Source organism: Scaptodrosophila lebanonensis, unplaced genomic scaffold, assembly GCF_003285725.1.
Source record: "Scaptodrosophila lebanonensis strain 11010-0011.00,11010-0021.00 unplaced genomic scaffold, SlebRS2 tig00000043-arrow-pilon, whole genome shotgun sequence".
Lineage (NCBI taxonomy): Eukaryota > Metazoa > Arthropoda > Insecta > Diptera > Drosophilidae > Scaptodrosophila > Scaptodrosophila lebanonensis.
In genome coordinates this window covers 175880-188686 of record NW_022060545.1, presented here as the reverse complement: position 1 = coordinate 188686, position 12807 = coordinate 175880, and the positions used below count along the sequence as shown (strand labels likewise).

The 12807-nt window shown below is 37.2% G+C and overlaps 2 protein-coding genes across 3 annotated transcripts in view; one reads left to right on the top strand and one right to left on the bottom strand.

The window, feature by feature from the left end:
- The window catches only part of LOC115622139 (putative phosphatidate phosphatase), a 132709-nt gene extending 126229 nt beyond the window's left edge, over positions 1-6480 (top strand). The window contains exons 1-2 of one of the 2 annotated variants that reach the window (XM_030515999.1): positions 1052-1258; positions 4837-6480. In XM_030515999.1, coding sequence (XP_030371859.1) covers positions 5339-6349 — 1011 coding nt within the window. In that variant the 5' untranslated portion in view covers positions 1052-1258; positions 4837-5338 and the 3' untranslated portion in view covers positions 6350-6480. Of the gene's footprint in view, positions 1-1051; positions 1259-4836 lie in introns of those variants that run through there. The other variant, XM_030515998.1, reaches the window with a different exon arrangement.
- Positions 6481-9450: 2970 nt separating this feature from the next.
- LOC115622205 (putative phosphatidate phosphatase) lies at positions 9451-10404 on the bottom strand. Its single transcript, XM_030516101.1, has one exon. The coding sequence runs from the start codon at positions 10402-10404 to the stop codon at positions 9451-9453; it is 954 nt and encodes a 317-aa protein (XP_030371961.1).
- Positions 10405-12807: the final 2403 nt, after the last annotated feature.

The window sequence follows — 12807 nt, the reverse complement described above, 5'->3', positions numbered from 1 at the left end:
ACTTTGTGGGGTCTGCCACGCCTCCTTCTGTGTGTTACATACATGCGCACAAAACTAGTATAGCCTTTCACCCTTTGGGTACAGGCTATAAAAATTTGCATATGCTGCTAGCATGAGAGGTACGTCCTAAAATTCGTTAGCTTTTGTGTGTTTGGGTTAAAATGCAGCAAAGAAATGAAAAAATATATAGGGTTATATCTTATTGAAGCGAAAGCACGTTGTTGTTGTACTAGTTTTTTATTTTTATTTTATTGTACTATTTATAGAAACATCATTGAACTCGTAAATAATGTATTATAATTCCGGATGCAAGATTTAATTACAGCTTTGAATAATAAATAATATTTTATTACAGTGCCATTGCATTGCATTATTCAGCTCAATTTTAATTAAGTAAACAAATACATGCGCACATTTGCGACACTTTCAAAAATTGAATGAGTTTATTTTGCAAAAATCTTATTTGATTATAATTTTTCTAATTGCGTTGCACTCTTTTGTACTATGTACATTTTTAATAATTTCAATTTCGTTCTCTTGCAAATGTTTACAAAATTCGTTTCATTCGTTCAGCAAACAAAAAGAAAACAACATTGTTTAAAAAGCTACCCTCTTATCTAAGCCTTGAACCACAACCAACGATCAGCAGTCAAGTCCAAGCTTAGAGTCCACAGAGCAGGTGGTACGCGTTTTCTCAATGGAAAGCTTCACCAAGATCTGATAAGAACAAGTTCCCGGCGCTCTCCATGATAAGCAACTGTAAACAAACTGCATGCAGTTGCCATCAGCTGGACTGCTGACTGTGGGGCAACAACAAATGCATTCGTTTGCTCTCTCTCTCTCTCTCTTTCTCTCTGTTTCTGGCTATTTCTCGATTGCGCTCTTTCGTTTTTGAAATAAAACGTGCTCCACATTAACTGAGCCAATCAACGCAACAAGTGGTCAACAACAACAACAACAACAAAGGCAATTTGGCTGATTTTGTTTACAAAGTCAAGAGACACCGCTGCGAAGCATTTCGAGCGATGCGTCGCGACGTCAGTTGCGATCGGCAAACAGAGCTTAAAAGTTTAGAGTCGGACGGAAGACTAAGCGTCTGGCGCCTGTCGAGAATCGTAAAACTAATCAAAGGCCGTTACATTTTATAGTTATCGTGTGTTGTTCTTTTTTCTTGAATGCTACAAATACATGCGGGAAGAATAATAATTGGAAAATGGAAAATGCAATAAAATGAAGTTAGAAAACAAATTCAATAAAAGTGAGTTGAATTTTAAAAGACAAAACATGCAGACGTTCTGCCGCGATTAATTGTAAAGTTCCAATTAAGGAGGCCCATAAAACGACAAATTCAAATTGTGTTTGCAATTTTAAATGTCTGTGAAATATGTTTTGGGTGTGTTTTAATGACACATAATTTTTCAATTTAGTTCAGCTAGCTCTATAGCTATAACTAAGTAATTTTACAATTTAAACCAAAAAATGGGATTTAACGAATACCATGAGGTGTTCTGTGAATGCAGTTATTAAATAAAAGTGACCATTTAAAGTTTTTTATTTTAATATAATTTGAATTGAGAGCTCATAACCAAATTAAAGTTAAAACTAAGTTATGAGTGAATGAGTCTAGCAAGCCCGACAGTGAAATACTCTGTACCCAAACAAATATCCACCACTCTATTAAATGAATAGCGGAAAACAAAAAAAATTTTAATAAGCTTGGTAAGCTACATAAAATCCAGGCGTTTAGTCAGACGGACATATCTAGACTGACTTGCTAAAAATTAAAAATTGTGCTGATTTAAGGGAAGTGATCTACAAAGGAATACTAGTTTCCATTTAAATCCGTAGAAAACAAGACTAAGTCCGATAAAAATATAAAAAAGAAAACTAATTATTTACTTAGTTCGGTACTTGCGGCAAGCAAAAAAAATTTTAATATTCTTGGTAAGCTACATATTAAGTCTGGTGAATGTGGATTCAACCGGTTCCGAAATCCAGGCGTTCAGTTAGACGGACATATCTAGACTGATTTGTCAAAAATAAATATTGTGCTGACTTAAGGAAATTATCTACAAAACAATACTAGTTCCCATCTATATAGTATCTGTAGAATACAAGACTAAGTCCGATCAAAATTAAAAAAAAAAATATGTCTAATTATTTACAAGTGCACAATAATTAGAAAAATCAGAAGCAGAGAGTTGTGAAATAAAATATTGAAACTGTAGAGTAAAATAAATAAAAAGCTCACTCTTGCATTTAAATTAAATATATAAGCCGTTATATGAAAATGGTATTTAGTTTTTATTTATCTAAGAAGCGGATAAAAACTAATAGACTGCAAAGATAGTATCATCTCCGATAAAATGAACAATTATGCAGAAGCCTTTTAGAAATTGCGACTGTATAACAAATTATTTTTAAAAAAGGTACATAATCGACTATTTAAATAAAAACATGCAAGTTCTGTTAGATAAAATAATAAAATGTAAAATAAGCAATATGTCAGCATTGGTTTTTAAGTTGTAAGTGACATTTAAAATGCCAGCATTACTCCGTTCAGCAACAAAATCCCAACAAAAACGATACAAAATAAGCGCCGGCCCTCATCAATACAGTACTATACAGAGAATAATTCAAATATATATATACTATATGTGCATATATATGCTTATGTTCCCAACATAGTGCTGCATATTCTGTGTATGTGTGTGTGTGTGTGTGAAAAAAGAGAAACAGACTCATACTACATGAGTTAATTCAATCAAATGTCGCTTATTCATTCAATTAAAGGTCGCGCCATTTGACGTTCAACGCGACTGCAACAACAGCAACAACAACAACAACAATAGCTTGGACAACTATGAATGTTTTTCTTTTAAACATATGTACATATGTAATTGACAGTTAAACTTTGTGCAAATGGCTTCGGAGTATAACCAGAAACAGAGACAGAAACTCCCCCGATGTCCAGACTCAGACAGCAGAGGCGAAGATCAAAGGCCAGAGTCGAGCCAACAATGAGGGCCATTCTTCAACCCAAGAGATTAGCGTCGTTGTTGATGGAAAGGAAGGAGATCATGATGATGAGGAGCTGGCTTGGGGAAGCTAAAGAGTGGCGCTACTTCTCGTTGTTGTTCCTATTACTGCGATAATGCAAATCATTGACTCTGCCAGACGCGCCTATTTTATGCATCATTGCCGTAGAACAATAGATGCCTTAACACACACATATGCAGACATACTTGTAGTGTATGCTAGACTCATCATCAAAAGCTACAGTAGTCGAAAGTGTGTGTGGAATAGTGTCACAATGAATGAGTCACATTTCGCCCGTCTATTGACCCAAGAAAATTGCCAACAATCATCGTGTTTTCATCATTTCTCTTATCAATCAGCTATCGCACACACCCTTATCACTTGTCAGTCAGATAGTCGAGATAGTCGTCTAAGCAAGTTGATTTATTCTACACTTTTGTTTATATAATAACAATGTTCATTTAAATTAAAATTGTGTGCCGGTTTTGTTTTCACGGCTGCGCTCCTTGAGCTGAATTGCGAAAAATACACACAAATGAGATAAATACGAACCACTTAGCCCTATCTGGGGCACACAATCATTTGTTGCATCTTATCAAAGTAATCTTGAGCTGTTTATTGAGCAAATGCGGCAATTTCACTGCTAAACACTGAAAGAAATCGGAAACAACCAATGGAACAAATAATAATTTTTTTTTAGTAATTGAATCTTAAAGTTACAAATCATCAGATCTGATTTCCTTTTTTAAATTTAGTGAAGAAGTTCCTCTATACAATATTTTGAAATGATTACATACATGTATTAAAACGTGTTAATTATAAATTACTCATTCAATAATAATTTTTAAGATCCCAGAAATAATTAAAAAGTATGCTACCAGAGACCCTGAGTAGTTATCTTTAGTATAGATTGTGTAATGAAAAGTTATATCGATAATGGTGTTCATTATTTTATCTATTAAGTCAATGATAGTTTTTCAAATTAAATTTACAATACCTCTATATTTATAACTAAGTAGATCGATCGCTTTTCACATCTAATTTGAGATACATAATACATATAAATACAAATGTATCTCTAAGCAATTGTCTAAACATAATGTTACCTTAAATTCTGCTGCATGACTTAGCCGAAGATCTAAAATAAAATATTTATTTAAATTTGAAAACAAAATGTGTTGTACATTAATTTTTTTTTGTAGTTGGGAGTTTTTTGAAATAAATTGTGAGCAGAAAAAACAGGATGTTTCAAAAAATGTTTCGACTTCCTAGATCGAATGGTATATTGCAAAAATAAATAAATAAAAAAATCATAAATTAACTTACTATTAACATATTTATAATAATATAATTTCATAATAAATACAATTCTTGATTCTGTGTATGTATAGTAGATAGCATAATTTCTTATGCGCTGTTGTTTTTTAAATAATTCCTTTCTCTGAAAAAAAGGAAGCTTAATGACAAAGGAATTATTAGTAAACGAGATGTTGACTAAAGCTATGGTTAAAAATGGCAAGTAGATGAGGAATATAGTTCTCGAAAAACCATTTTACAATCATTTAACTTGAAATTAAAAAGATAGCTTATAATCTATTAATAAAAGTAACATTTATCCATAATGTTATACAACCAAGTTTTAGTGACAAAATGAACATTTGATTAAATACTTAATAAACTATTTGGAATTTTCGAATCTGCTTCATTTCTCTTAATTAATCCAATTTATCCTTTAACCTAATTTTCAATCATTTCTAATCTGTTCTGAACTAATTCCGACTCTACTTTTTCTTACAGTGCTCGCCTAACCATTACGAGGTGCGCTCGACGCCAACACCTCCGACAGCTCCAAATCGAAATGGTCCACTCTCTAAGCTAGAGGGGAGCAGCGAAAATTCTGTTTTTTTTTTTGGTGACGTGTGGACAGCAACAATATAGTAACAATTTAAATTACGTAGGAAGAAGCAGCATATTAATAAAGCAGTCATAAACAAAAGAGAGCGGCTACTGAAGAGAGTGAGTGAGTAACAGAGAGGAAGAGAGCGCGATCAAATGACCGTTATATTTAAAGAACGTTACACTTGAAGCCCGAAGCTCAGTCAGCGATTGACAACGAACCCGGAACGACGCTAACGCGAACACGAACGCGAACGGGTATAAAAAAAAACAACACCACAAAAAAATAAAAACGAACCAAACCAAAAGCTAATTACGCGCCACCACAAAAAACCAAAAAAAAAAAGAGAATTGTAATATTAACTAATTAAGAACGCATCGAGAAAACCAGACGACACACAAAATGCGCGATGTGGCAGAGAACGGGGCGGGTGCGGAGGCCCCGCAGAGTGTTTCGGAGCCGGCGAGCAGCGCGCAGACGCAACGAAAATTAACCCAAAAAATACTGATCGAGCTGGCCATCATGGTGGCTCTGACCATACCCATTTGCCTGTACGAGTTCGCTGTGGAGCCGGCTCGTCGTGGCTTCTTCTGTGACGACGAGAGTATACGCTATCCGTTTAAAGATAATACGATAACGCCCGTAATGCTGGGTCTGCTGGTGGGGGGTCTGCCCCTCCTCCTCTTCGTCATGGTGGAGTATTGGCGGCACTTGCGAGCCGGCGAGGTGTCGTCCACGGTGCAGCTGCTGGGCTGGCGCATGTCCAGCTGGCTGGGTGAACTGGGCCGCCAGCTTTCCTACTTCATGTTCGGCATGCTCCTCACCTTCGATGCCACGGAGGTGGGCAAGTATACGATCGGCCGCTTGAGGCCGCACTTTATGGCCGTTTGCCAGCCCCAGATGACGGACGGCAGCATGTGCAGCGATCCTGTGAATGCACATCGCTACGTGGAGAACTATGATTGTGCGGGCGAGGGCTACACCATTGCCGATATACGTCAAGCACGCCTGAGCTTTCCCAGCGGCCACTCGAGCATGGCCTTCTACGCCCTAGTCTATATGGCTTTGTATATGCAGCGTCGACTGCCGTGCCGCAGTTCCAAAATGTTCCGTCACCTCGTCCAGTTCGTGCTGATCATGGTGGCCTGGTATACGGCGCTAAGTCGCGTCATGGACCATTGGCATCATTGGTCCGATGTGCTGGTCGGCTCGCTGATCGGTGTGTTGGGCGCTCTCATCACCGCGCGCTACATTGCCAAGTTTTTTCGGATGCCCTACGGCAACATTATCCTGGGAACTGGCCTGAGGAGGCAGGACACTTCGGCTACGCTCCAGGAGGTGTGTGCCAGTACGCCGCCTCCCTATTGTGCTAATGGCGGCTACACTGATGAGCAGTATTGCACGAAAGTGTGAGGGAACCAGAGGTGTTGAAACAAACACGCGTCCCACAAAACATTCCAAAGCAAATACAAAGATGTATTTCAATTAATTAATAAGAACAGTTAAATAAAAACTTCAAGAGCAAATCTAAATGCACTTCAAAACATCAGACACATTTCAATTTAAGTTTAAGTAGCATTTGTAGTTTGGTTTATTTATGTTTTTAGGGATTTATGTTTATTTTGTAGTCGTAGTATAGTTTTTATTTTTAAATTCTAGTTTATTGTACACGCTGTCATGCATTTGTAAAATTTCATCCTTATATTGTGCGTTTAATATCATTTTTGTCATTTCCTGTATAAGTTTTCATGAACACTTTTCTTTTGTTTATTTACATATGTAACAAACGAATTTGGAAGTGCCCTTAAAATACAAATAGTTATAAGCATTAAGAAATACAAATAAAAGCTTATATTTAGAAATATCTGTGTAGTGTTTTAGAAAAATTGTTTCCCCATAAACATTTCTTTTTCTGCTAAGCTTTGAAGAAAACTGAATTTTAAACTAGCTGACAAGGCCGGATCTACTGCATATATCTCTTCTAGTAAGAACGCAATCTTCTGCAGCAATCTGGAAGATTCCACGATGCAGAGATGTGGTGGAGTATTGAAGCCTATTTCTAGCTCTTATCAGGCCAAGGTCATTCCTCTAGAGCAACATTTTCTAAATGGTCTTACAAATCTTTTTAAAATTTATAATATACATATATGGACAAATAAAGCTTCCAACTTTCATCCCAAAAAATTATTCACGCCTTAAACTTTTGAAATTTTCCATTTCAAATTTATTTACTTAATAGTAGCAACCTTTTTTCTAAAATAAATTTCAAAATATTGCATTAAATGTAATAGTTGAAAGTTAAGTTAAGAAGCTGATTATTTATATATATATCTGTAGTTGATATATATTATATAGTCAGTTTATTGTTTCATATTATTGTTAAGGGAAATAGTTAGGGAAAACTTGCTTGAAAGAAAAAGCATCAAGTGTGGATAAACACTAAACAAAATTGTATAAAATCATAAAGTTGATACCAATACTTGATATTGAATACTTTTTGCGAGCATGTTGAAAATAAAAGTGGAATAATTAATAACAGAGTGGCGCCTCATTTGGAAACAATATTTGGCATACTTTTTTTTAATCTTAAAATTTCTCATTATTTGCTTGGCCAAATGTTCTTTATCGGCTTTATTTATTCATCACTCTTGCTTGCCAATTTCACTTTTCATCCGCTTCGATTTCATTATCAATGTCACCAAGAGTCGTAACGCTCGGCGTTCACCCACATTTCCGATGCGAATACGATATCAGAATATATTATTTATTTGCTTTAGTTTTTTCATTTTTATTGTTCCGCTTGATGGCTGTTAAAAATAACAAAAACAATGGCTTTGGAGCGTTGCTAATGACTCATAAACATTTTTGGCGGCTACCTGAATTATTTGTACGTACTACTAGCCGGTGTAGCAACAATCTTGTTAACAATTTTGCTGCGTCAGCTACACGACGAGCAATTTATCCGACGTTGGGGTTCGATGCTTTGGAGTACACCGTTTTCTTGCTCTGTGTTGATGATCGTGAGAAATTCAAGATATAGGGATTATGAGTAGAAAAATGTGGGTGAGTATTTACTAAAGATTTTGTTGCTTGGTGCTCATTTGGTTCTGAGTCATTCGTGGTTGTGAGATTTTTTATAATAATAGCCAAATACATTTAAGAAGGTTTCATTAAATTAATAAGCGTTAATTTTTTTTATACCCTATATCGGAAGAGGAACTTCTAAATGCCAAATGTATGCAGCATGAGGAAAGATGTGTGGCCGATCCCATGCTAAAGCTAAAGCATGGAGTCCACAACAGCTCATTGACGGACATAGACATCGGCCCAGCTGTTTGTCCGTCTGAACATCTAGAGCTTTTGAGCCATAACAGTTAGGAATACCAAACTTGGTATGTAAACTTATCTTGTCCATTTACAGTGGGAGTTTATCACAAATATTATGTAGCATCGTTATTTTACATAGCTACCATAGGACCGACCACTCTTAGTATAATAATTTGTTTATTTTTTAAGATTTTTAATTTTTTGGAGTTCTAAATAGTGCCACCTGATATTCTAAAATTATTGTAAGATCGGCACACTATAGCAATGATTGCTACAACAAAGACTATTTTGGTTTAATGTCTAATGTGGGGAAAAGAGAGTGTTCAGGATATTCAATGCATTGAATAAAAGAGTCAACTATTTGTTTGCTAAAATAAAGGTGTTTCATTGGATGTTGCTCTCAAAATTTTAATCTAAATATGAAATGTTAAATTCATTTTCATTGAAAACCCATGTCTGTTTAATTATTAAAATATATTCATGGTGAGCAAATGTTTTTTCTATATTTCACAGGTTGCCTATTACATAAAATCGTGTTTAAGGTTTTTATTACACTCCCCTCGCATAATTGAATGTCACCGCTGATTACTCGAAAATATTTGTGCATTCGCAATCAAACGAAAGCTCGAACGCAAAACGAATTTTAATAGCCATGTGCGCGTGATTCAAAACTCTGTCACGCGAAACGGAATATGAAAACAAAAATAATAACAATAATAACGGTTTGAAGGTCACTTAAGAGTATTAGTATGAAATTTTCAAAATATAATATATAGACAATATATTCATAAAACTTTTTAGTACAGAAAAATTGAGAACTAACACGTTCTCTAGAGAGATATTTTTTACTTCTTTGGAGCTATTTACATTTTTATTTAATTAGCTCATTCAAAAATAATAAAAATAGGTATATGTATATTTACAAAACAATTATCAATATAATAAGTAAATACTGAACAGAAAGTTTAGTTGAAAGCAACAATAAATTTCTGAACGAAAATTTGAATATATTTTGCAGATCATCTGCGAAAAATATACTGATAAGCAAAGCAAATAGCAATCAGCGTTAAATTCACAACGAAATATTGAATTAAATTTATATTATTTATTATTCATTTATTTATTATTCAAAGTCTTTGAATTACCATTGGCATATATCTTATTTATTAAATAAATAAAAACATTAATTAGCTCAGCTCTTGTTTGCTATTTTCTACTGCCTTGCAGTCAGAACTATGAGCCGTCACTAGGCATACTTGTAGGTCTTGTGGTTCAGATTCTTGGTTCGCAGACGGCACACTCTTTTGCCTTGCATCTTGACCATCTCTCAGTCGCTCCTCCACGGCAGCCAAATGAATGGCCACGAGAGCAACGCCAGTGCCCAGCAACGCTCCGGCCACAACATCTGAGCAGTGGTGTTTGTAGTCCAGCAGCCGGCTCAGGGCCACAACGCAGGCAAACATTATCATGGCGAGCTGACAGAGGGGCCGCAACAATGTGGCAGATCCACGACCACGCCTCCACTGCAAGTAGAGGGCCATGAATGTCATGCCATAGAAAGCAATGTTGGTGTGGCCGCTGGGAAACGAAAGTTTCACGGCCCACAACATATCCAGACCAGCGTTCGACTTCTCCGGCTGACAGGTGTAGTTTGTGTGATAAACTCCTCCCGCCCTGTGCCGCTCGTCGAGACAACTGCCACCATCGCTGAGCAGGGGCTGGCAGACGGCAAAGAAATGCGGACGCAGACGGCCCAAAGTATTTTTCGTCATTCGGGACAACAGGAACTGTGATCCATAGCCGAAGAGGAAGTATCGAAGAGTGTTGTAGAGTGGCCAGAATTGTGTCCAACGCAGGTTCCTCCAACGCCATTTCCGATCCCTACACCTCCACAGCTCCACAAGAATCAGCGCCGTTACAGGCAGATCCAGGGCCACCGTAAACAGGAGCTTGGGACTGACCGTGTCGCCCCTGTAGGGATACATCAGACTCTCATCGTTGCAGAAGAAGCCCCGCTTGGGGTCGAAAAACCGAAAATAATGGAACTTATAGGCCAGGGTAAGCAGCAGGCCCAGCACAAGCGCGTCCGTTATCAGGCGAAGCAATGGCCTTACGCCGCCCCATTTAAGACTTAGACCCATCCGAATTCAGAATGAAGAACCGCTCCGTACGCTTTTGAGTCTCATGCCTCACTAAAAACTCGTCTGGCTGGTGATGATCACAAAGCCACGATTGTGACAAGAACCTCATACCGTAGACCTGTTTTGATTGTGATCGGCTGGAGAATAGGCAGAGAGCAGACGAAGAAAGTGGTTCCCACTTCTCCATCCCCTTACCGTGATTGAAAAGACTTTATATTTTTTTAAATAAGTATATAGTATACAGATGTGTGATGATGAATGAATAAAGCAATTGACCGGTTCAGAGTTGAACTTGATTGCCGCCCACACAGCAAGAAAAACTCAAATACGGCATTCGGACAGGAATAGAAGATCGGCCATAAATGTGTTCAAATTTTGAACAAGAAAAGAAATGTTAAAATATTAAAAACATTTATAATTACGATACAGTTTGAAGACCTCGCTAATATTCATATAAATTATAAGCAATATGAAATCTAAATACTACTAAACTCCTAGTTTAAGTTAAAATTGTATTTTTCTATAACTTTAATTTTTTATCTAAACTACCCTAGCTAGTTATTTTAGGGAGCAAATCCATCAGCAATCCAAGCAATATTAAATGTAAATAAAACTAAACTCGTAGTTTAAGTTGAAATTGTATTTGTCTTTAAGTTTAGTTGAAGTTCTTGTAAATATTAACAGTATAAGTAAAGCATATATGTATATGCTTTATTTTTAGGGAACAAATTCGTCGGATTAGCTGTCAGACCTTCCCAATAGATTCATATAAATTATAAGTAATATGAAATGTAAAATCTTAACTCCTAGTTTAAGTTGGAATTGTATTTTTACTTAAATTTAATTTATTGTAATTGCAAATATTAACAGTATAACTACAGAATATATATGTTTAAAAAAAACTACCCTAACTTGTTATTTAAGGGAACAAATTTGTCCGATTCGGATACGTTTTGGAAACAATTTATGTATCAAAGTCTTTCTTATTTCGAAACATAATGAAAGCAAAATGCATTTTGTAAAATTTGTAGTCATACAAGTATTATCAAAATATATAAAAATATAAAAGCGATGTTTTCTATTAAAACAAAAGATAGTACGGAACTAGTAGAGGTTATTACAAGTATATGAGACCCTTGCCCAGGGAGGAAGAAAGTTTTATTGAGAGACACACTAAAGAGTATACAACCTCGATTCTTCCACACTTTTTGGTCGGCAATTTTTAACTTAAATAAACTAGAAGAAAACATTTTTATTGTTCAGATGAAATATCTTCAACAAAAATGTTTTAAAATTAAAATGAAATGCCAGCACCTTTTTGGCAAAACCAATAATACAAATTGGCGTTCAATCAATACCGGTTTTTAATATTTTTTTTTTATTTTCGTTTTTTTTCTTTTTAATTGCAAATACAGTTTTCGTTTTCATTTGCGCTGCTTAAATGTCCGAGCTTTCAGCCAATATTGGCAAGAGCCGCAACAACAACAACAACAACAACAAGAACAACAGCCACGTCGTAGCGACAAACACCTAATTATTGCTGAATAACATAAATTATTTTCATGAAAAGCTTGGCCAGAGACTTGAAGGCGTTGGCAGCCGTGTGTTCGAGCTTAGTGAGCCGTGAGACGCCAATGTGGTCGGAACGCGTTGCAACTCGCCCGCCATGAGTTTCCATCTGAAGATCAAGCTGCCGGGAAAGAGGCATCTGGTGCGTCTGGCGGTGGACGGATTAGTTTTGTTCGTTCTACTGACTGTGGCCTACAATTTCAAGCACTTTTGGTTTGCGACAACGAAACGCGGATTCTTCTGTGACGATGAATCGTTAATGTATCCCTATAGGGACAGCACAGTCAGCTCCACACTGAACACCGTGCTGGCCTTTGATCTGCCACTGGTGGTGCTTGTTATTCTGGAACTGTGCCGATGCTGGGGCGAACAGACGCGGAACAATGCACGCTGGCAGATTTTCTGGCCCGTCTACAACATTGTGCGCTACTTTCTCTTTGGGTTTGCGGCCCGTTCGCTGCTCACGAGGATTGGAAAGCACACAGTGGGACGCCTTAGGCCGCATTTCTTTGCCGTGTGCCAGCCACTGTTGAGCGATGGGGGCAGCTGCTCGGATGTGGTGCATCGCATGGGCGGCGTCTACCACACCAATTACACGTGCCAGGCTTCAAGGGCACACTCATCGTCGAGCATGATTCGCGACGTGCACGTCTCCTTTCCCAGCGGTCACTCGAGTAAGGCCTTCTACGGCTTAGTCTTCATGGCCCTCTATTTGCAGGTGCGTCGGGTCCGGGCCGCCCCCACCCTGACGACCACCTTGCTGCGACCCTTTTGCCAGCTGGGCTGCATACTTGTGGCCTGGTTCGTAGCCTTGAGCCGTGTGCTGGATTACAA